Raw genomic sequence first — 25,301 nt, 5'->3', positions numbered from 1 at the left:
TTTATATCAGGGGTGTAACAATTAATCAATTTCTATTCCAACAATCCAACCAGATCAATCAGTCTTCATTAAATATACCATTAAATAATCAAACTGATTTTGGAAAATACATTTTGGATTGAGGTACAGTTGGTTTATTTTACTGTAACATAACAACAACCAAATGCCATTACAGAGGACAACACACACGTGATGACAACAAATAAATGATCCAACAATCATTACAATCCAATATGAGGAAACACTTTGAATTTAGCAAAGATATGTGACCGTGCAGATTGGTAGAATGTTCTAATAATTGTATTATTTTGATGTGGAAAAACAACAGTGGGTTGAACTTTATGAAACTAAAATGTAAACGTTTTTGGTTGATTTTTTAGTAAAGATCTCCTGGATCGATTTAAAGTCAGTGATTTGGATCTAATCGTATTGTTCAAATGGAACCAAAATGAAAGTGAATCAAAGTGGCAACCACAAATATTGAATCAGATCATTGTTAAAATGAATTTTAACATATATAAGGATTTTACTTGTTCTCAATCCTTTTCAAATATTTTTTTTTTTATTTTGTTCATCTTGACCAATTTTTTTTTTCAAAGCATATGTCCAAAATAAAATATTATATCTAATTGGACCACTTTGAAAGGCAGTTGCACAAAAATACTCTGTAATATGTCTGTTTCTTCCTCATTCTCAGGACATGCTAAAAATGTTAATGAATTATTCATCACTTTTACAACTTACCATGATCAGTTTTCCATCCTTGGTAATGTAACCTGCTTTTGTTACTTTCTTTAAGCTTGCTCAGAACGTTGATGTGCCCGTGCAGTCCCAGCGACCTTATCGTCCAATTGAATCAATTATTTCAGTGATTACAAGACAGTAAAGTGAAGCTGCTGGGTTTGTGCTAAGCTAAGGCCTTCAATGTGTGAGCAATATATCTCTGAGTTGGTCTGACAGGCCATTTTCATCACAACATCTTCTCCCAGGAGTGAAATAATGTCTGCCCTTCAGCTGATGCAAATGAAGAAAAATGAAAAGGCTCAAGCCAAGGCTCAGACTTTGGATGAGTGAAGTTCATGGGATTGAAACTAATTGATGTATGGTCTCAACTCGTCTCATGGGATGAAACCCAGAAATGTCATGTTAGAGTGTAATTACTTTATTGAAGTCTCATCTTTGACTATTACATGGATAATGTACATGGTTTTCAGTAATAATGTTTGATACCTGATCTTAATGACAAGCTGACAGTGGTATAACACAAATGTGTTGAGTCAGCGGGCTCACTGACTACAGAACCACCTTTTAAAAGAGAACGGTCTTCTCTATTTTCATTTTCTTAAATAAGTTTAATTGTTCAGTCTATGTTGTATTTTCCTGCATTTTTTGATGACAAGAGTTGTGGAGGAAAGAGAAAAACGTCAATAGATAAAATAAAAGTAAAATATTATACAGATTTTTTTTAACACTAATATATAATACAAGCATTAACATAACAGGTGAAGATTTTTGTCTATTTTAATGGAAATAAGGCAGCATCTCTTGCTAAAAAGCCTTAGTGTATGATAGATTTTCTCTTTGAATTTGTTGAAATAGCAATGTGTATTAACGCACCTCCATAACTCTGCAAATGCTCACTCTTGGTCTGAGGGCTTAAAACAACAGTCAGAGGCAGCTGGAGCAGGATTTATGATTCCCAAATGGCAAGACAAGGCATGCAGTTTGATTTGCAAGACACAAACAAACTCACATCAAAGCAATCATGAAATCAGTTTTTGGAAAAGTTAAGGATAACCACAAGTAAACAATGAAAATTAATTGGAATTAATAGATTTTCTCTGTCCATGGGTGGGTTTTCTCTGGGGATTCTGGTTTCCTTCTACAGTCCAAAAACATTCTTCATACATTAGTTGGTGACTCTAAATCGCCCCTAAGTGTGTGTGATTGTGTGACCCTGCAACAAACGTGTGACCTGCTCAAGGTGTTCTCTGCCTTCACCCAACAGCAGCTGGGTTGGCTCCAGCAACCCCATGGATACAGCAGGTTCTGAAAATGAATGGGATGGATGGATGGATGGACGGATATGAGTGCAAAAAATGTAACTGTGTGCACCATCAGAGTTCATGCAACATCCAAGTTATCTCAATTAAGATTTATTAAGCGCTTACATGTTAACATGTTACATGTTGCAACATTCATATAACTTTAGAGTTTTTAACCTTTTAACCCATTTAACAAATCACAAATTGTGCTTTTTATTGATCTTAGTTTAATTTGCTTCTGTCAAATTGTCTAATTCAAATACTTGTGTATCTTATGTGTAGAGTTTTAATTGGCATTTGTTAATTTAATAACAAATGTTCTAATATTTTAAGTTAATCTTATTCAGAATTTCCACTACTCAATCAGCATCTTTTTTGTTCTTTTGCAGTTCTCACTGATATTTTTCTTATGTAGGCTATTCCTCCATCAAATCTTACTCAAATACTTTGAAAATTCACTTTGTGGACTATAATGTTTAATATACTTGCTTGAACTCTATTTTATATTTACATTTTTTTTCTTATTTGTGTGTTTTTCTATAAAACATTAATGTTGCACACCATCCTAATTTGGACTTTTGCGCCCTCTTGTGGCAATCATAAACAAAACTTGCACTTTCGAAAAACACGATCAATAACTCGATACAACGTTTAAAGTCAATTACCACTGACCTGTTAATTAAATTCAGTATATCAACACCAGAAAATCAGCGAAAAAAAAAAAAATTTATTAAAAAAATAATAATAACGAGGCTTACCTATAGGGGCGCTGTTACAAAAACGGAACGGATATTTCCAGAAGCCCGGTGTTTTGATGGGAACGGAAGTCGTACTGTTGTTCATCCGCCAGTGATCCGCCTCGTCGTGAGAGCAACGATGGCTACCACTGCAGCTAAACAAGGGACCAAAATTGTCTCCAAAACATCAGCGGGAGGCGCCGGGGCTGCGGCAGCCGGCGGTGGGGCTCCCATAATACCCCTGGCCTCCCCGCTCATGGGGAAAAAGAAGAAGCCGTTCCTGGGCATGCCTGCTCCGCTGGGATACGTGCCCGGTCTCGGCAGAGGGTAAGCTAACCCATGCTAGTAGCTATGCTATCTCTGCGCACTACCAGGCAGCCGACTGTTTTAGTAAAGTTTTGTGACTTCTATTATACCCTCATAGTTACGATATTACAATTCACAATTTTAAACTATTGTGCTAATGTTTTTATTTTATTTTGTGGCATAAAACACAGACATTTTTGAATGCTAGCATAAATGTTAGCCTGATATAAGAGGTCATTTTTATTTTCCACTAGGCACATTTTTCTCTCTTTTTGAAGTTTCCCATTTAACAGGCCAGCGTTATTTATTTTAATTAGAAAAAAAAGCAATGATAATGCTAAGTTGCTCTAACGTTTGTTTAAATCTATTTAAAATCATTAGCTCCTTCCTTCTGCAGGGTTCATTTCAGTAACGTTTGAATGAAAATTTCCTTCTAGTGCCACTGGTTTCACCACCCGGTCTGATATTGGTCCTGCTCGTGATGCCAATGACCCAGTGGATGACAGACATGCTCCCCCGGGGAAAAGAACCGTGGGAGACCAAATGAAAAAGAATCAGGATGATGACGATGAAGATCTTAATGACACCAACTATGATGAGGTCCTTGTATAGATAGTTTGACAGCGACTTTACATGCTGTGCTGTGTTTTGTTTTTAACACCATCTCTGTTGTTTTGTAGTTTAATGGTTATGCAGGTAGCTTATTCTCCAGTGGGCCCTATGAAAAAGATGACGAGGAAGCAGATGCTATATACGCAGCCCTGGACAAGAGGATGGATGAAAGACGCAAAGAAAGAAGGTTCCTATCTAAAATTCTGTGTATTTCATGTGATGAATTAAAGGAAGAAATCCATTCTTAACAATGCGCAGAGCATTCTTATTATACACTGTTGGGAGTTTAAAGTTTGTGTCCGGAATCAAATGTTTTCTTCGCTTTTTCAGAGAGCTAAGAGAAAAGGAAGAAATTGAAAAGTATCGTATGGAGAGACCTAAAATCCAGCAACAATTTTCAGATCTGAAGGTACAACATCTGCACATCAATTTTTTTTTTTTTTTTACTTTTGATGAAGTGGAAAATCAAGTGTCTGGTTTTGTCTGTTAAGGCTATCAGCAAGTTAGATTTACCCTAGAATTCATTTGTCTTGTTAAACAGTCAGATTATCCTCTTAAATTTTGTTTTTGCTGTAAGAAAAAGAACTTACTTTGACAAGGTAAAAAAAAGACCCCAAAACTGCTTTGACGGAATCTTATTTAAAAGAAAATCAGCCAATATTGTTTTATTTTCTACCTTTGCGTTGTAGGGTTCTTCAGCTCTTTGAGCTAAAGTAAAGCAAATGTAACGTCAGCGGTCCAGTGTTGAAACTATTCTTAGAAATTTTAAAATGTTTACAATAATGCAAAGAGCTGGGTTTAGGGCAATTGTTAATATTTTTAATATTTAATTTCTGAATCAGTAAATTGTCCAGGATAGAGGGAGCAACATTCCCCAAAAAGCTTAGATTTGGATGCCAATACCAGAAACCCAAATTCTTTATTGGTTCCTGAACAATACTTTTTTGACACAGAAATGTAAGAAATATCATTTAATATAAATTCAATACATTTTTTCAAAGTGTTAAATCTTTTCACGGGCATATCTGTTCCTTAAACCACTAAACAAAATAGCAAAAAATGAACTATATGTTATCAACACAACATATCAGTTCACACAGTATAACTTAATATATGTGAGGCTTGCAAAAGATAACCTGAATCAATTATGCTGCCTGTATTAGCCCACTGGCATTGGCTAAATCATTCTTGAGCCGCACAGAAAGAATACATCACTTATTATTTCTATGTAGTTTCTTTCTATGTAATTTACTATCTGATCCTGAACATTTTTCTTTAGAAAACTACAAGATTCTCTCCATTGATCTTTCCATAACTCACGCTTGAAGCATGTCAAGATGCTTCTTTATGCAGAGCGAGGGAGAACACAGTACATAGTCTTTAACTTCAGAGAAAAAGAAACTTGCATTTAACTGACAAAGCCAGACTCAAAATATGGATTTATTATCAGGGGTTGTTCCCATGCACCAAGACACTTTGCTAAATAATCAGCGATCAGCTCTGAAGTTACGAGGATGCTGCTGATAAAATTGCATTTACACTGTATCATTACATTTAAAAAATACAAGTTTTAATTCCGGTTGTATCATTTTTTTCTGTTGTATTTATCCATCACACCTTAATGGGGGGTTTGGGTCAATTCAGTCAGTGCATAAAAAGTATCTAACAACACCCAGCTCTAATCTGCAGTAATTATTAGCTATTTATTTTTTATATTAAGCTGCATATGACTGTGCTTTTAACAATAGTTTTATTTTTCTTAGACTCTTTAAAATGTATTAAACTGAACTTGCTTCCCCTAATGTACTGCAGTGTTCCATATGTGAATAATTAGAATTGATAGGAATAATTCATCTATATTTTCACATTTCTGCCTTTGTAGAGGAAGTTGGCGGAGGTGTCAGAGGAGGAGTGGTTGAGCATCCCTGAAGTTGGAGACGCGAGGAACAAGCGTCAAAGGAACCCCCGCCATGAGAAACTCACGCCTGTCCCCGATAGCTTCTTCTCCAAGCACCTGCAGAGCGGAGAGAACCACTCCTCCGTCGATCCTTTGCAAGGAGTCAGTAAAAATGCATTAAACCCAACTAGATCCACTGATAAACAAGCATCATGTTGCAGTTTTAGTTTAGTCCAGCAGGGGTCAGGAAGCCTTATCTAAAATAGTCTTAGCAACTGCCAAGTGTTTTTAATTGTTTTTTTGCAACCTTGTAACTCCTGTACAGCAGCCATAAGCTGATGGTTAAATGGAATTAGTTTATTGTAGTGCTGTAAAACTGTCTGCTGTTTTAAATCCAGGCTGTAAAAAAATGCTTTTTTTCTTCTTAAATATAAGATTTGATTGATATTTATATGCTGCCCCTCTAATTTCTGAAAGCCATTTGTCAGTTTACCTCTTTTAAGTAAAGCCCTTTCACACATTAACAGTTATTTCATCTTATATGATTTACAGTCATAAGGGAACTGTAATGAGATATTGGACTGTGTTTTATAAAGTGCTGAAATCCAATCCCCACCAACTATAATGCTCCTTCTCTTCTAACATGATTTCCTGTCTGCACTAGCTGGGAGGCCTGAACACACCTTACCCCGGGAGCATGACCCCTGGTCTGATGACACCTGGAACAGGAGAACTGGATATGAGGAAAATCGGTCAGGCCAGGAACACTCTCATGGATATGAGGCTCAGTCAGGTAAGCTTTCTTTCACTTTAACCTCCTTCTGTTCTGCAGCAATTTCGATGATTGTTCTGTTGTGTCTGACTTTTGCTTTCCAGGTGTCTGATTCTGTCAGCGGGCAGACTGTGGTGGATCCTAAAGGATACCTTACAGATCTTAACTCCATGATCCCCACGTATGGAGGAGATATCAGGTAACAGCAGTGGGGCCCCATTAGATGTTCTTGCACAAAAACAAAATAAGCATCACATCAGCTTGTTTAAAGTCAAACTTCTTCTAGAAGTCGGTGTCCTACATGTTTTCCAACTAATCTACCATTGAAGCTCCTTATTGGCTTAAACGTGTAAGGAAAGATTTCTGGAAAACTAGCTGGAGGCTGGCTCTTGAGGCCTGGATCTTGACACTCCAGTTTTAGAAGCAGAGGGGCACCAAATACAGCAGCACTTGATACAGATTCACCACATTCTCCAGCTCCATCTTCTCCTCCTTTGTGAGGAATCTGGGTTTTTGTGTGAAAGAAAGTGGGGAGGATCGAATCAAAAGACTTCCCCAATACTGTCCTTTTTTTATTATTAAAAGTTGGGAAAATAGCTTTCATATTTGTGTAGCTCAGCAATTAAAAGAGTTTGGGAAATTGTTGAGATTGTCTGTGTTTAAAAATTTGTGTCCAATTCTTTGGGTCCAGTGACATCAAGAAGGCTCGCTTGCTGCTCAAGTCAGTGAGGGAGACCAACCCCCATCATCCGCCTGCCTGGATTGCTTCTGCCAGGCTGGAAGAGGTCACTGGCAAACTGCAGGTGGCGAGGAACCTGATTATGAAAGGCACGGAGATGTGTCCAAAGGTAAATTAGAGGTTATTCATTTGTTTAATTTTTGAATAAAGATATTTCACCTTGTAGCGGTTTCTAAAAATGTAAACAGAACTAACAAGCATTTCAGTTTTCTTGTTAATTATTCAAGATTTTAACCTCCACCTTGTGCTTCACAACCAGAGTGAAGATGTGTGGCTGGAGGCGGCTCGGCTCCAGCCTGGAGACACGGCCAAAGCTGTTGTAGCGCAGGCTGTCCGTCACATGCCACAGTCCGTCCGCATCTACATCCGAGCTGCCGAGCTGGAGACGGACATCCGAGCCAAGAAGCGGGTTCTCAGGAAGGGTACGCTTCTCAAATATTGATTCTAATGAAGCCAAATTAGAGCTACTCGAGTAGCGGGTCTGCATTACTTCTCTCCTGTCTGCACATGTTTTTAAATTGTGTGCAAGACGGATCATTCTCCTTCCTGGTCAAAACTCGCTGAGTTTTTTCTTTGTTTCCTAAAAGATCATTTCTGTTTGGGCATATTAGGATAAGATTCTAAAAAAAAATTCATCAGAATTACTTTTGGCAGCTGTGTTCTTGGCTTCCCGTCAAGACCAGGAACTGTATTTTACCGCGGTGTCAATGCCCCACTTCATGCTTGCATACACAAGCACGCACAAAGCAGCATACTCTGCTGACAGAGATGGATCGGATCTTCCTCTAAAGAAGAGCCCTCTGCGTCTCTACATGTTCAGATGCCTCTGTGCTGCTTTACTTTCTAACTTTTCACAGCTTTCCCCCCTCCCACCCGACACTATTAAACGTTACTGCTAATACACAGCCAAATAATGCTGTTGAACGAGTTCTTTCTTTTGATTGTTGCTGTTATCAAACGGGTGAACATTTCTTTGCTCGCTTGTAAAAGCTTTTGATTGTGTTAAAAACACAGATTATTGATGCTCTGATCTGAGTGTTGTTTGATACAGATCCAGTGACACAACAAAAATACAGATTTGGTAACGTGGTAACATGCCGAAGAGCCAGCTGAAGCGGCACAGAACTCGTCTGCAGCAGCAGAGCAAAGCGATCTATAAGCTGATCGTCACGATGGAGTAAATAAAGCATCAGTTCAGAAAGAAAGTTCACCTCTTACCGTTTTCTATTGTCCCGATGATGATGCAAATGTTTGTTTTGAAGAAGCCTGCGCAGAAATATAGAACATTTGGGCTCTGTGATTGGAACTTCCTTTTAAGTTGCGCATTCACACCCAGCAGCCAATCAGAATCAGGTATTTACCTGGACCACAATAGAAGTTCATCTTAACATTATTCAAAGTGCAGAAATACAATGTTTGTTTCTTATGCCCGTTTGTCAGTACCTTGGAGTTTTTATTTTGAGTAATATTACAGACATAAAAGTCTTTACAGTTCTGCTCATCTTACTGTTGTTTGTGCTCACAAATTGCACTTCTGGGACATTTGAGTTAACACTTTATAAAGTTAAGCATTTCAGACTATATAAAGGAAGGAACATTTTTCTTTCTGGCCTGTTCCAAAAGTGTGATTAATCTCATAATTTTTTTTCCAATCAATTGACAGCACTAATCAAAATATTTATTTATTTTTTATAATCAGCCGTTTGAGCTACAAAAAGTGTTGATAAAATGCAGCTACTTTGCTGTTCCCCATGTAGCCCTGGAGAATGTGTCCAAGTCAGTGCGACTGTGGAAGGCAGCTGTAGAGCTGGAGGAACCAGAGGATGCCAGGATCATGCTCAGCAGAGCTGTGGAGTGCTGCCCGACAAGTGTGGAGGTATTATCTTTTATGCTTAAAAAAGTGCAAGAGAAAGTATGTGAACCCTTTGGGAGTACCTCAATTTCTGTACGAAACGGAGACATAATACATTTTTTTTTTATCTCAGTAACAACAATGGTGAAAACTTGGCCGGCTTAAATCACACTATTTTATGTTTTTATGTTTTCATGATTTATTGAACACAATTGAGTGTCCAGGAAACCAAGTAATTCCAAAAAAATCACATATTTTCTCCAGCAGCTGCATATATCCCATTTATCATTGTGGTATGTTGGACTGATAGTCACACGGTTCCCTGCAGCAAAGACCATTACCACCCAACTGTTCCTCTTCCTGCAGCTGTGGCTGGCACTGGCCCGTTTAGAAACTTACGAGAACGCCCGTCGCGTCCTGAACAAAGCCAGAGAGAACATCCCCACGGACCGCCACATTTGGATCACGGCTGCCAAGCTGGAGGAGGCCAACGGCAACACTCAGATGGTGGAGAAGATCATTGACAGAGCCATTACGTCACTGCGGGCCAACGGTGTGGAAATCAATAGAGATCAATGGATTCAGGTTAGTTCTGATCTAACTGGGTCATTTTCTTCTGTCTGGTTTAGTAGTCATAAACCATTACAACTTATGATTTTAATGTTAAAAGTCCAGCTAATGCTAAAAATGTCTCATTTTAATTTAATTAAAGAGTTTAAACTATGTTCCTTTTTGCTAACTTTTTTTCTTGTTTTGTTTTGAATGAAAGAAAATAAGTTTTTAAATCATGTTGATGTTATAAAATACAGGTAATTTTATAATTTTGCAAATAATGAAATATACATTTATGAATGGCATAAATGTTTCCAAATGCACCCCAGTTCTGAACGCTTTTAAACTCACTTTTTTACTGTTTTTTTATTTTAAAAAATATTGCTAGTAGAGTTAGAGTGGACAGAGATTAAATATACACATATAATCTGTTTGACTTCAGATAGATGGAATATCTGACAGAGGAAATGTTGAGTCACTTTCTTGATTTACTCTTATTAAATGGGTTAAATTCAGATTAGAAATTTGGTACTTTATGCTTTCCTTAACCTGTATGATCAGAAGTCACAGCTTTGATTACCGTTAATCCGTCATCACACTTGAGACTACGTGTTCCTATGTCTGATAAAGCTGTTGTGACTGAGCCTAAAAAACCTTGGAAGGAGTAAACGATGTCTCATGTGTTGCCAACTTTCCTATCATGCCAGCATTTTGGCAACCGTCCTGTTGCTTCATTTAGATGCAACACAAAACAAGCCAGAACTGTGACTGACATTTCCTTTATTACAGTTCAGTTCTTTTGCAATAACAGGCGCTCACAGAAATCCCCCTTTGCACCGTTTATCTGTTTATTTTGCCTTTGACTACCTTCCTTGGAGTTTTTTTTACAAACTCTGGCAAAGTCAATGCAAATAGAGACTGAATAAGTGTGTTAGAATCAAGGTTTTATGACCGATTCTAGTGAGTTCTGTAATGAGGTAGTATTGATGCAGACAGACAACCAAGAAAAAACTGAAATGAATTCAGATGCTTCAAGTCCTATAGAATAGTTTCTTTGTTCTGAGAAGTTTTTATTTATAAAAATCTGATCTTTAACCTGTGCATCTTCACATACATGTTAATTAGTAACTAGGGGTTCATCTAAGGATTTTCTGTAGGGAGTGTCTTATTTTGGAACTGTTCTGCAGCTTTGAGCCACATTTCAAATTCTAATCTTAATTTTTTTTCTTATTCCTAAGAAATGAAGCTGTTTATTATCCAAACATGAGAGCTCATGACAGCAACTTTCATCCTATAAAACATTTTAACCTTATATGTAAAACATAGTCATCACAGGCATGAACAGTTGGTAAGATACCTTTATTTTAGTATATTTTACTATATGTTGTTAAAGTAGTATACCAGGAAAACAGCTGTTGGGAAATATATTTCAGACATCCAAAGTTCATGTTATGATTCTTTGTCAGGCTTGATCTTGCAACAGCTGGTGATTGAAACAGTTATTTCAATAGTTGTTCATAAATGATCGTGTTTTTGGTGTGTTTTGTTAATTGTTTTAACCCTTCATGTGTAATGAATTTCCAGTTGGAGAAAACAAATCTTTACTGTTTTTATTCCATTCAAGGTGATTAACAGCACACAGCGTGATGAGGTTAATGCCACTCATCATGTCACCTCTACTTCCATTCATCACTATTTGAGACTCCCTTTTGGATTCACACAATAGTGATTCTCCTTTCCGTTTTATTTTCGGTGCGTAAAAATGTAATCGCATTTTGAGCGATTTCCAGAAACTATGGTATCAAACATTCAGCTCATTGTGGACATTACTGCTTGTACTTTTGGTATCGATAGATTTTACAGTTTTTAGGACTTTCATTTATTACATTTTTATTTTTTTTAAGCCCTATTATAAATTAATTGGAAATTCTTTAACTCCTTCAAAACCTTTGTGCAGAAAACTTAAACAATCTTGTCATCAAAACTTTCAGCAAGTTCAGGACATTCCTGCTTCTACTTTTGGTAATCACATTTTTTACTCATTTTAATTTTTTTGGCAATTTATGTGATTTTTCAGCTCCATAGAAATGTCCTTTCTAACCTATGCAATATTGGTATCAAAACATTCAGAAAATTCAGGACATGCATGCTTGTACTTTTGGTATTAACAAATTTTAGTTTATTTTTTTTTTAATTTTACGCAATTTTTGCAATTTTCTTTTCTTTTTTTTAAAATAGAAAATTCATATCTGTTGTTTTATTTGTTTATTTTTATTGCTAAACTTTTGTGCAAAAATGTGTTTTCTAGAAACTGTTAAAAAATGTTTCTCATTTTTTTGATGATTCAGTTACAAGTTACTTGAAAAACTAGTCAAAAGTAAGTAATGACATTTTTGTCAATTTGTTTTCACAGAATAACTGAAATATACTTTATTGTGGTATATCGTGATATATATTGTTATTGTGCTGTAAACTAATTTATATCATGATCTACAATTTTTTTCAAATCGCCCAGCACTATTCATACCTTTTACGCATTTTCAAATTTTACTCAATTTTTTTTTTTTTTCAAGAAATTCTTCTAATTATTTATGCACTTTCTGCAAATAATGCAAGTTTGATATCAAAGCATGTTTAGGACATTCATGCTTGTGTTTTTGGTATTCATACCTTTTACATGTTTTACATTTTTGCACAATTTTTGCAATTTCTTCTCCTCAAGAAATTTATTTATATTCTTTGTTCACTTTTATGCAATATTGGTATCAAAATGTTCAGGACATTACTCATTACTTCAGCATCTTAAGCGACCACATTCAGCAACAAACATTCATACTAGCATTATCACAGGAAATGCAACTTTTCCAGTTTTCAACTGCACTTCTTTGGTGTGTTAAAATGTTTATTTTTCACAAACGTCTTCCTGGTTTTCTCCCATCTTATCAGTCCGGGTTTCTCGTTGGTTTGAATGTGTGCTGCAGGATGCTGAGGAGTGTGATAAGGCGGGCAGCGTGGCCACTTGTCAGGCTGTGATAAGGGCAGTCATCGGCATCGGCATTGAAGAGGAGGACCGTAAACACACATGGATGGAGGATGCTGACAGTGTAAGTTGCTCAGAGGAGTTTCAGGGCACAGGACGAGTCGGATCACTACACACTGTATCATAATTATCTCACTAATTAAAAGAATGGGGTAATTAAAGGCTTGTGCTTTTTGTGCTCCAGTGTGTGGCTCATGGAGCTCTGGAGTGTGCCCGAGCCATCTACGCCCACGCCCTTCAGGTGTTCCCCAGTAAGAAAAGCGTCTGGCTCCGAGCTGCCTACTTTGAGAAGAACCACGGCACCAGGTCAGTCTTTTTCTGAACATACTTTAAAGCTTCAGTCATGCTTTATTAGCTTATCGTCTTTGCTTCATTTCCTCTAATTGCATTAGATCCTATAACCCCCTCTATCAAACTCATTTTTATGTTTTTCTAACTTCTCCCTGTGTGACTCAGGGAGTCTTTGGAGGCGCTGCTGCAGAGAGCCGTGGCTCACTGTCCCAAAGCTGAGGTCCTGTGGCTGATGGGCGCCAAGTCCAAGTGGTTGGCCGGCGACGTCCCAGCAGCTCGAAGCATCCTCGCTCTGGCCTTTCAGGTGAACTCCTGCAAACTTTAGACTCATTTAAGCTCAAAAAATGTATCTTTGGTTCTGGTCAATAAAGCCCGTGTATTCATTGTTCATTTTAGGCCAACCCAAACAGTGAAGAGATTTGGCTTGCTGCAGTTAAACTGGAGTCTGAGAACAACGAGTATGAAAGAGCCCGTCGACTGCTGGCTAAAGCTCGCAGCAGTGCCCCCACAGCCAGGGTGAGTGTGTTTGTTTTTGCTCACTTTTGTTCCCTTTTTAGGACTTTTTGGTGATAATCAGAATGTTGGAGGCAGCAGTTCTCCTGGGAATAACATTTTGGCTCCAATGAGGCAGAATGATTAAAATTTGGGCCCTAAATATAAATATTTTTTAGGCTATAAATAGAATTTGGTTTGGATTCAGACTTTGGAATGTGTTAAAACAAGAAGTTGGAGGCTTAGCCATTTCAGAATTCAGATTTTGATTGAACATTTTATTATTAAATTAGCTGAAGCTGGTCACAAGGATACTATGAATAATTCTTTTTAATCTAACATGAGTCCTGATTGATTTGGCTTTAATGTTGTATTTTTTTTCATGTCAGAAACCTACTGTTTGATAATGAACTAAAAGACCATTGTCTCAGTCTTCTTTACAAATTCTGTCCAGACCGGCGGAGTGTCAGTTAAGCCGTCATCTCCACTCAGTTTGACAGATGCTTTCAGAAAAGCATGTCAACTGTCACCGCCGATCTTTATCTGGCTGCACTCCCGTCTATTATCTCTATTGTGCGCTGAGAGATGCAACCTAGGAGAATCTACTCTGGTGACGGCTGCGCTGATCTTCCTGTCAGATCGGACAGCTTTGTGGGGTTGATGAAACTGTTTATCTTTTAGGCTACAATCCTACAAAGTGGGATGGGATGTCTCACTTCTCAAGGCTGGAAACAACAATCCACAAGTGTAAAATCTGTAGAGACTCAACAAGTTTAAATGTGGGACAATGTTTTAGTAAAGCTGTTTTAATAAAAAAAAAAATAGATAATACAAATTTGTGGTTATATGCCTGGTTATAGATGCTGATTCTTGAGCTGAAATAAAGTCAAATCTAAATTGTCTCAGTAGATATTTGATTCCTTTTTGGTTAAAGCACTTAAAGGTTTTGCCGTTTTTAAACTGTTCTTTTTAAATGTCGATTTTGACTCTAATATCTTTTGTGACATATTTTTCTTTATCGTATACAGAGGTTTTAACATTTCCAGGTTGTTTTTTTTTTAACAAGACTCAAAAATATGTTTTTCTGATGAACATAAATGAGTTTAATTGTAGCTCTTATAGGTGTTTTTGTGCACCAGACTGGTGTATAAACAGCTGTGTATGATCCATTGTATGTTGGGACTGCAGTAGAAGTTTAAAATATTCTTTTATGGCTTCATAGCAAATATCCAACTGTATAAACCTGTATCATTCTGTATAAGATTACTGTGCTGTGTGAAAAACATTTGAACTTTTTTTCCCCTGCAGGTTTTTATGAAATCCGTGAAGCTGGAGTGGGTGTTGGGAAACATAGAAGCTGCTCAGGATCTGTGCACTGAGGCGCTGAAACATTATGAGGACTTCCCCAAACTTTGGATGATGCGAGGTCAGATCGAGGAGCAGTGTGAGAACATGGACAAGGCTAGAGAGGCCTATAACCAAGGGGTGAGGGGGAAGAAAAAACACCATTTGGACTACTGGTGGATGACCTCTTTGAGTGATAAGGAACTTTTCTGTTTCCGTAGTTAAAAAAGTGTCCGCACTCGGTGGCGCTGTGGTTGCTGCTGTCTCGTCTTGAAGAGCGAATCGGACAGCTGACGAGAGCCAGAGCCATCCTGGAGAAGGCTCGGCTGAAAAACCCACAGTGTGCCGAGCTGTGGTGAGATTTGAATTATTATAGGAAAATACCGCACCTTATGGTGCTCCGTGTTATAAGGCGCAAAAAAAAGGTTACAGAAGCAAGACGTTGAATTTAACAACCCACTCACATTACTTTCTAATCAATTTTCTCCCAGAAATCCATCAAGATCTTCATCTTTGGTGTTTGAATTAAATCGCTGCGCAATTGTAGAATTAAACATGCCAAATTTCTGTTATTCCATGATCTAAATGTGTGTATTCATCAGGTTGGAGTCGGTCAGGCTGGAGTATCGCTCCGGATTGAAGAACATAGCCAACACACTCATGGCCAAAGCCCTGCAGGAATGTCCAAACTCTGGTGAGAGACGAGTGGAGGCTATTTTAAACTGTAAATTATAGTCATTCAATTTGTATTTTTGATTTTTCTATTCTATTCTGTGCTTAATTCCAAATGACAAACAACAAACACCCCCAGCAAATCCTACTACTAAATCCTCAAATATGCATGATGTTATGGGATACTTTAAAGGATTTAAAAAAAGACTAACTTTTATAGAATAAAATAAGAAGTTGAGTCATGTTGGAATTTGGGATAAAAGTTGCAGAAGTTTACTCCTTAAAAAAGTTTTTTCAATACTTTGCCCTGTCTGGTTTATTTTCTTTTCCTCCCCCGAAGGCATCCTGTGGGCTGAGGCCGTGTTCCTGGAAGCCAGGCCTCAGAGGAAGACCAAGAGCGTTGACGCTTTGAAAAAGTGTGAACATGATCCTCACGTGCTGCTCGCTGTAGCCAAGTATGAATCCATCTTTACACCCTTTTTGACGAATAAACCCGATTCTGATTTTTTTACTGTGGTTATTCTTTAGATACAAGATTGTTTTGCAATTTTAGTTCCTCAACTTCTGTTTGTGTGTGTTAGGTTGTTCTGGAGTGAGCGTAAGATTACTAAATCCAGAGAGTGGTTCCTCAGAACCGTGAAGATCGAGCCTGACCTGGGCGATGCTTGGGCTCTCTTCTACAAGTTTGAGCTGCAGCATGGCACCCAGGTATGGATCTGATGTCTCGACTTGTACGACTTTTTATCAACGATCACATCTGCGTGGCAACAACAGTTTCGGCGTTATTTCTGTGTCTGTCAGGAGCAGCAAGAGGAAGTGCGAAAGCGCTGCGAGAATGCGGAGCCCCGCCATGGAGAGCTGTGGTGTGCCGAGTCCAAACATGTCCTGAACTGGCAGAAGAAAACAGGAGAGATCTTGGAGCAGGTAGCCAGCAAGATCAAGAACACGTTCTGAAATTTGGGAAGTGTGGACTGAAACCACCTGGAGGACTCTGGCAGTCACCGGCAGAGCGGAGAGCAGCTACAGACTTGATTGTGCTCCACCAAAACTTGCCACACACAAATGTTATCATTTAAGGAAAAACGCATCTGAGCTCACAGGAAGTTTATAACGTCAAGTTTTAAATTGAATTAAAAAAAGGGGAGAAAAATACAACTTTTCCTTTTTTTAAGAACTTCTTCTGGTCTCTGATGTAACTTTCTTTGGCGATTCTTCTGTGAGGTTTTGCCGTCTCTTCCGAAGCATCTCAAACATCTGCTATTATAAAGCATCATGCTAGATTATTTTTTTTTCTCTTTTCTACGTCATACTGGATATAATCCCTCCCCCACAAAAATAAACAAATTGTTTCATTTGTCTCTCTTTAGTTCTACTCTTTACCTGAATGTTTCTGTATTTGTTCTTGGCATGAAAGTTCAGCCAGTTTAGAAGTGTCTTCAAACTTATGAATTCTCAAGGAAAAAAATAAATAAACAGAAATGTGAATTCATTTTTTAGGTATTTTTCTTTCTTGTAGTGTTTTAGATAATCAGTTACACCGACGTTTTCAGAACTCTGACATGAAAAACTTCTGTATCTAAATACAGTTAATTCATGAAGACTCACAGAACTGTAACCTGTTCTGTAACAGGATTCTCTGTCCTCTCCTTGTTAGCTGTGTTAATCACACCTGTTTGAATTTGTTATCTTTTTTATAAAAGACACCTGTCCACAACCTCAACCTGACAAACTCCACTATGACCAAGACCGAAGAGCTGTCAAAGGACACCAGAAACAAAACAGTTGACCTGCACCAGGCTGGGAAGACTGAATCTGCAGCTCGGTGTGAAGAAATCAACTGTAGGATCAATTATTAGGAAATGGAAAACTTACAAGACCTCTGATAATCTCTCTCCATCTGGGATTACCTGCAAGATCTCATCGTGTGAGGTCAACATGATCACAGGAAGGGTGAGCAAAAATCCCAGAGAGCTGAGAGCTGGAACCAAACTCACAAAGGCTACCATCAGTAACACACTAAAGACTAAAATCCTGCAGTGTCAGACGTGTCCCCCTGCTAAAACCAGTACATGTGCAGGTCTGTCTAAAGTTCCTAGAGAGCATTTGGATGATCCAGAAGGAAATCGGGAGAATGTCCTATGGTCAGACAAAACCAAAATAGAACTTTGTGATAAGAACTGTATTCGTCATTTTCTGGAGGAGAAATGCATCCAAAGACCATCATACCTATAGCATGGGGGTGGAAACCTCATGGTTTGGGCTGTTTTTCAGCAAGAGAATCTGTGTAAATTAAAGAATGAATGGGGTCATGTATCACATTGTGAGTGAAAACCTCCTTCCACATGCAAGGGCACCGAAGATGAAGCGTGGCTGGGTCAGCTATAGAATAATTTTAACATTAAAAAACAGGAAAAATGCATTTAGTTTTTTATTAGTATTTATTTGTTCCACATGATTAGCAACAAAATGCAAAATAAAAAGTATTTTTTCCAACTGAATTAGTGTTACTTTTTGAATATTTAATGCTTGTAAAGCGTCCTACTGTTAACCGATTACATTGTGTTTTCAAATGTCTGAATAAAATGGCAGATTATGGGGGAATAAATGCTCTCATTGTAGGAAATGTCCCGCTGGACCTCTTTCTGAGGAGTTCTGCTCCACTCCTCTGCAGTTGGTTCCCATCTTTGTTTATTGTTGTAAATTGTGGTTTCACTGATTTATTAAATGTTGGATGTTTCTCACATTTTTTTTTCTAAATCACAGATTTTTTTTATCATTTAACCATAAACTAGGACATTTCAAATGTAACTTATTACTATAATTATTAGAAGATCTTATGATGAGAAGACACGCTCTTCTTTTAGTGTCACATCTTCCAAACGAAACCGAAAGCATGAAGTTGGATGATTGATTGCAGGAGTTTCCTCGACCTGATCCGACTGGAATTTGGTGAAATCCTAAACCCAGCGTCAGTAGTCCATGACGGGGAGGAAATTGAGCAGCAGCAGCCTCGTGGGTGATGCTGGAAACACGCAGCGCCGCGTCGGCCGTGACTCCGCAGCAGCTCTGACCTCTGCACCTGAGAAAGTGTGCAGACATTACCGAGAGGAACCAAAAGGATTCGGTTATAATGAGCGCAGCTGGAGCGTTAATTCCAAGAATCTGCAAGTCACTGTCAGATATGGGTTTACTCGTCTGAGGATCCTGCCGAAGAGCATGATAAATGGTAAGCGCAGTGGTGCGTATTTACGCACGCACGGTTCCAAAGACAGGCATTTTTACTGGTTCTTTTGGTGAGATTGCGACTTAAACTTAAGTTTCAGTGGCAGGGATTTAAAACCTGAGTTGAATCTTGACCTTAAAGACTTCTTGACTTTTAAGACTTGTGAATATTTAGTTATTTTAAGTTTTACCTCAAAAACATCACACTGAGGTCTATTCTTAATCGTGCTGGTGAGGATGATTAAAAACCCACCAGCCAGTTACTGTGTCACCTTTTTAAAAATGATATGGCATTTGTGAGAATATTATATTTTTAAAAATAATTTCCAAAACTTGGATTTATGGCCAAAGACTAATTTCTATGCTAAAGTCTGTTTCTGTCATGTGATGCAAAGATGCCCAGGAGTCAAAGGGTTATGAGTGTCCACTGGCCTGTATTTAAGGCACTTCTACATCTCTTTCTTCTCTTTCCTTCATGTAGTGTCTGACCGGAACTCTACTCCGCAGTGTCCTGGTGGTTCTCCTGTTGGCCAATTCTTCTGTCAAAAGCAGATGTAGCTATAAAGACATAGTGGGCTTCTACAGGGAAGTCATCTTCGTTCAGCTGCAGAATCTGGTATGACACTCAACTGACAGGAAAGAGAGAATTTCAATGTTTATTCATATTCAACAGCCTTTTACTTGCAGCTGATGTTTAAAAAAGCAAGAGTCATGAAGGAATATATGGTTGGAGACTGCCCTCCAGTGTCTGTTCTACATCACACAACAAGAAAAGTCTAAAAATGGATTTTCTCAATTTATGAAAATATATCTTTTGATGAATAATGTTTTTCAGAATTTGACTGGTTCTCACAACTCATCCAAAGGGAGAGATCCCTGTCCTTCTGCAAAGGTGAGCATTGAGGCCTTAGATGTAGTTTTATGGAAATCACATGAAAATCAAAGACACCAAAAGCATTAAGTAAATAACAAATGTGGAAAAATTAAAGAAACATTTTTTTTAGATAAAGAAAGGATATAAAGAATAAAACTACATAAAAACTAAAACAAAAGTGAAATAAAACAAAAAAACCTGTCATTTCTTAAAACCTGATATGACATTTTTGTTTAATTTGACAAGTCACTTTTTGTCTATCAAAATACTTGCTTTTTTTTATTTTTAAGGTTTTTATGTGCTGTTATCTTCATTTTCCTGTCATCTCATGGCAGCCACATCGCATCCTGGTGTCCATATATAATAACACACAGCAGGTCCTCTGTCTGAAGAGCGGCAAGAAGCTGTCCGACCTGAAAAAGCCAGTAGAAAACATGGAGCAGCTCATCATTCAAAACTGCGGTCGTATAGTGAGAAAAAAGGTATGATATATTTTAAGCACACAAAATAATAACAATATTAATAATAATAAATATTAACTAATCTCTATTTGTTTATTTTTTTTATTTTAGGGAAAGAAAGCATCTTGTTCATCTGCCCAAAGAATACAAGGGAGGAAAGGGAGGAAATGGCTGATCAAAATCATAAAGGCATTAATTACATGTTGGGAAAAACTCCAAAGTGTTTCTTAACCCTCTGACAAATAGCATGGCTTTGGTCCCCATAGGACCTGTGCTACTCTCTGCACTCAAATTTCCAGAAGGTTCTCCCAATCTGGACAAAAAAAGGCTCAATTTGTAGTTTTTTTTTTGTTTTTTTTTTAACTGTTGTCAAGTTCTCAGTATTTTGTGATTAAAAACCTCTATCCACTGCATGTCAGCATTCCTCTTTGCTATATGGAATTGTTTCATAATAACCCAAGATAAGCTAAATAAGTATCCACACTGCATTCAGATGTTCTCTAAAATATGCACATTTTTATCCTTTGTAGCATTTTAATGTGCTTGTTTTTTGTATGCCATATTGACATTATCCATATATGTCCTGTCTTTTTATATTGTAATTGCATTTAATAAATTACTGGATATTTATTATTATTTTTATTAGTGGGAAAATTATTGGTTTTGTTGTTACCGTGTAAAAGGAAAGTCCAAAGAGTGGAACGCTTCTTTAAAAATAATGTTTCCGCCCGAGCAAAATAGCGTGTTACGCAGCGTCCGCCCGTGTTTACAGCCTGGAATCCGTCAAACGAATTTCCTACGAATCGGAACAATAACGTGACCTGGCTTTGTTCTTTGCATGTTAGCATAAAGTAGGAACATATCTTAGTCGGAATTGTTATTATTATGTTTTACAATGTTTCGTTTCGTAACAAATACAGTGGCGTTTATGCGTTTTTGTTCCTCTTAGAACATTCCTCTAGTAAAACAGCTTCAGCGTCGGACGCTTTGGGTAAACTCCTTTGAAATATTAAGACCAAACTGAGGCAATTTAAAGCATAAATTGAGTTGTTTTTGGTCAAAATTGTTAACTTAAAAGCCAACATGGCTAGCAACTCTGTGGACATGGATCCAGATGTTGCTCGGAGGCTGTTTGAGGAAGGAGCCACGCTGGTGCTGCTCGGTGTCCCTCGTGGTACAGAGCTTGGGATAGATTGCAAAAGCTGGCAGGTTGGTCCTCGTTTTCGAGGAGTTAAGATGATCCCCCCGGGCCTTCACTTCCTCCATTACTGCTCCGTTAGCTCTCCAAACAGTGGAGGAGAGGTTGGCCCTAAAACAGGCCTGTTCCTCACCCTCAAACCCAGAGAAATCCTTCTCGCTAACTGGGACCCTAAAGAAGAAGACCTGGACTTTTCAGCCTCCAAGAACGAAGAGGAGGTTACTCGGATTCGAGAAACTCTGCAGGACCTGGATCCTTACTTGGGGCCTTACCCTTATGAGGTGATGAGGAAGTGGGTGTCCCTCACAGACCGGATCAGTGAGGATCTGGCTGAGAACCTGCAGCCTCTCTCTGGGCGAGTGTGCGCCTTCTGCGATGTTATTCCTGAGCTGCAGCTCAGACACACCAAAGACCGGGCAGAGCAGCCAAGGAATGACACTGCATGTCAGAGCATGAAAGAGGGACTCGACAGACTCCCCAAGATGAAGCAGAGGGAAGGAACGGAGCTGCGCTTCTCCACGATACCCAAGAAGACCTACCCTCCTGGGGCAACTCCGGCTGAGATCACCAAATGCAGCATGGACCTGAGCTACGCCCTGGAGGCTGTGCTGGAGAAGAACTACAAGGAGGAACCCCTCAACCTGCTTGGTATGTATTGAAATTAGAAGATAAAGACACAAAAAGACATCAGATGAATGAATAGCAGACCTTGTTGATCTCTTTCAGGTGAGCTGCAGTTTGCATTTGTGTGTTTCTTGCTTGGAAATGTGTACGAAGGCTTTGAGCACTGGAAGCAGATCCTGGCTCTCCTGTGTCGCGCTGAGGAGGCCATGAAGAAGCGCAGAGAACTGTATGTGGGGCTCATCACTGTACTCTACCACCAGCTTGGAGAAATCCCACCAGACTTCTTTGTTGACATTGTGTCGCAGAACAACTTCCTGACCACTACTCTGCAGGTACTCTTTACATTTATTAGGGCTAGATTAAAAATAAATCCCCATCATCTGGATTAGATCAACTGCTGCTGTGTAAAGCAATAATAATTCATTAAATCAATTAATTGATTTTGTTTTAAAGGGATTCTTGTTTTGGTTTAATTTTCAGGGTAAAAGCCACATTCAATGGTGCAACATAGGGTTCAGTTTTAAACTGAGAGTCGTGGAAACTAGTCAATGCAATCATTATTTTTATGTTAATAAATCTTAGTTAATATGTGATAATGATAGTGGTGTGATGTCGGTATTTCATTTTCGCCAAGTATTAGGATAATACTCTAGTGAGTGAGCATTAAGACATTTTTTAACCATTATAAACATTTATGTTTCACATTAAAATTACTCACCAAAAACTAAAAGACCAACTCCAATGAAAGTTGTGCTTTAACATGTTTTTGAAGCATTTTTCTCACGATTGAGATCGTATATATAGAAAATAAAGATTCAATTGCATCTCTGAGTGTTTTTCATTTATTAAAATTATCGTGAATCTGGAGCAGTCAAAAAAAAAATGCTGTTTGAAAAGCTCATAATTGTTGCGTATAAAGTACTACGCTCCCTGCTTCGCTCCATGGCGACACCGTCGCTCACAGACAAATAGATCCAGCTATCCATCTAAATGTCTACATTTTCTTCATCTGGGTCAAAACTTTATGGCTGGATAACTCCAATATTGCTCACCATTTAGTTGCACCGGTAATGTTAGATTGGGCGTCTGTAAGCTAGTGGTTAAGCTTGTAAACAAAGGGATGATGGGAAGACAGTTCCAATCACAACTCAGAATTTTGAATCGAACCGGATAATGATGGAAATGGTAAAGTCGAGCTGGGGTGGGATTATATAAATTCGGTTTCTCCCACTCCCTTTCAGGCAATCTCTTAATGTGGAGTTATCCAATGTTTGACATGTCTTTATGGATGTAAACGTCTATGATTGATTGTATGATCAACGATTGCTTGAAATAAACCATATCTAATCTAATCTATTCTAATGAATCTCTAGTGAACTCCTGCTGCTCTGCAGAGACTATGTTCTAGAAAGCAACACATGTTTTTAGATTTTGGCTAAAAACTGCATAATCATAACTAAAAGACCACTGGGAACGATTTGAAAATAGGTCAAAAGATGCTCGGAGGGGGTCTTAAAAGGTGGCACTCATAGTTAAATATTATTCTATTAATAATTAACTGGTCAAAAATTGCATATAATCTGTGCTTTTATCAGGGTTCGGTCTTAAAAAGTCTTGAGTTTGATGTCTGAGCCATAAAAATTGGGCTGCTTCAAATTTCTCAGTTTTACATTTCATGTCAAAAATAATTTTTTTTGACGACGATTATTTTAATCAAATGATGTAAATAAACAATGGGAGAACTAGTTATTATGCACCAACACGCTAAATGTCCACAGCCGGTTTGAAATAAGAAGAGCACTAAAAGCATCGCGGCACAAACTATAAACAACAAGAAAAGAAGCTACAGTTTTGATCATAAAATGTGAATAAATTAAAACAATGGGAAATCATTTATAAAATGGGAGATCGACTGTGAAATTGATCTTAATTTTTTATATGCATGGCCTTAAAAAGATCTTAAAGTCTTAAATTTAACTTGAAGAGCCTTGTAGGAACCCTATTTTACACTTTTTGTCAACAGTTTCCACTTTGATCCATTTTCCATCTATCAGCTTCACTCATTACCATTTTTATTAATAGTTTTTGAGCATTAATGTACCTTTTCCACATGTTTAACATTTATATTTTGTTTTAATAAGCTACTTTAACCATTTAAACAGTTGAAATAAATCATTTTTTCAACTCTAGTTTCTTACTATAAGATTTTCAGCTTCTTTGAGCAAATCCTAACATTAAAAGATGTCTTTTGTTTCAGGACTTTTTCCAGTTTGCCTCTGGGCCCGGCATGGATGCCACATTACGGAAGAAAGCCGAGAAGTTCAAAGCCCACCTGACCAAGAAGTTCCGGTGGGATTTTGACGCAGACCTGGACGACTGTGATCCTGTGGTGGTGGAACTCCCTGAAGGAGTCACAGTGGACTGACAATATCCTCAGTGGATCATATGATTTGTCATTTCATATGTTTGCTTTGATCTCATCTTTAACACAAAAGCTCACTCGATTAAAAAAATAATTGAAACAACTTTTGAATTCTGTCTTTTAAATTCATCTTAAAAAATGCATTTGAAGCTGCTGTGTCTCTCTTCTCCACTAGATGGCAGTGCAGTGCTTTCCCTGCAGTAGCTTTGCAGTGACCACATGTCCACTTGCAGGAAACAGACACTTTTTGGTTTTCAGAGTGAAGGTTATCACTGGGAGGGTGTGCTGGTTCTGTCAATAATGGGCACAGAAAATTGGCTTTTCCTGAAAAGTCTTTATCGATCTTTTAATTTCTTTATTTAGTTCAGTTGTTTTCCGCTCAACCTCTTTGGCATGCGGCTCCTTGAGCCACTTAAAGCTGCTGTGAAAGGCCAAGAGCCGACTAATGCAATTACGTGAGTCAACACACTCCAGGTCTGTTGATGCAGATTTAGATGCCCTCTCACAAAGGTTGTTTTCATCCCACAAGTCGGATGAGGTTGTGATAAACTAGATTGCAATGCTAAAGCAGAGAAACAATGAACGCATCTTTGTATTTTTGGTCTTGTGTGAGTCCGATGGATGCCTAAAATTTTATTTTTTTCCCCTTTTTGAAAATATTTAAAAGAAAAAAAGTATTTTAGGACTTCAGGAGCATCAGCTAAAGATAAAATAAACTAATTGTTATAAGCACTTAATTTAATGAAAATAAAATCAAGTTTTCTGTCAACCTAAACTAACAAACAACACTAGTGAGGTGTTTGGATGTCCTCCAGAAATGACAGAGTGCAGCAAATCATCAGACGACTCAGTGATTTCTCTGCAGCGTCCAGCCCAGCACTTCCAGAGACACTCCTTTGCTTTCCTGCTTGCTATGGCAACCGTTTTCTGCTGCTCGCTCATATTTCTTTTGGTGCAGTAATGCCAGGAAGTGATCCGGGAAAAGCTCTGCTCTGCGCTTGATTGTGCAGCGCCTCAAAGTCCTCGCAGGCGCTGTCAGTCATGGCGGGGCTTTCTCCAACTCTGTGTGTGATCACTGTTTCCAGAAAAGTTTGCCGGCTACTCCAGGATAAACACAGGAGCCCGTGTTTCTCTGTGATGCTCTCATCC

The 25,301-nt window shown here is 38.2% G+C and overlaps 2 protein-coding genes across 2 annotated transcripts; both read left to right on the top strand.

Annotated features, from left to right (window-relative positions):
* Window positions 1-2,921: 2,921 nt before the first annotated feature.
* Window positions 2,922-16,840, top strand: prpf6 (PRP6 pre-mRNA processing factor 6 homolog (S. cerevisiae)). The gene is made up of 21 exons (XM_024292982.1): window positions 2,922-3,109; window positions 3,526-3,688; window positions 3,769-3,887; window positions 4,031-4,109; window positions 5,583-5,759; window positions 6,262-6,390; window positions 6,474-6,568; window positions 7,061-7,217; window positions 7,368-7,530; window positions 8,866-8,984; window positions 9,327-9,545; window positions 12,494-12,616; window positions 12,737-12,858; window positions 13,009-13,147; window positions 13,240-13,359; window positions 14,644-14,820; window positions 14,901-15,034; window positions 15,282-15,373; window positions 15,692-15,806; window positions 15,933-16,059; window positions 16,153-16,840. The coding sequence occupies exons 1-21, from the start codon at window positions 2,922-2,924 to the stop codon at window positions 16,303-16,305; spliced, it is 2,910 nt and encodes a 969-aa protein (XP_024148750.1). The 3' UTR covers window positions 16,306-16,840.
* Window positions 16,841-20,630: 3,790 nt separating this feature from the next.
* Window positions 20,631-24,255, top strand: aar2 (AAR2 splicing factor). The gene is made up of 3 exons (XM_024294134.2): window positions 20,631-21,754; window positions 21,833-22,062; window positions 23,988-24,255. Exons 1-3 carry the CDS (start codon window positions 20,992-20,994, stop codon window positions 24,153-24,155), a joined length of 1,161 nt encoding a protein of 386 aa, XP_024149902.1. The 5' UTR covers window positions 20,631-20,991; the 3' UTR covers window positions 24,156-24,255.
* The last annotated feature ends 1,046 nt before the right edge of the window (window positions 24,256-25,301 follow it).

This window comes from Oryzias melastigma, linkage group LG7 (assembly GCF_002922805.2).
Source record: "Oryzias melastigma strain HK-1 linkage group LG7, ASM292280v2, whole genome shotgun sequence".
NCBI lineage: Eukaryota > Metazoa > Chordata > Actinopteri > Beloniformes > Adrianichthyidae > Oryzias > Oryzias melastigma.
Note: the sequence above shows the minus strand (reverse complement) of the source record. Positions and strands in the feature narration are given on the sequence as shown.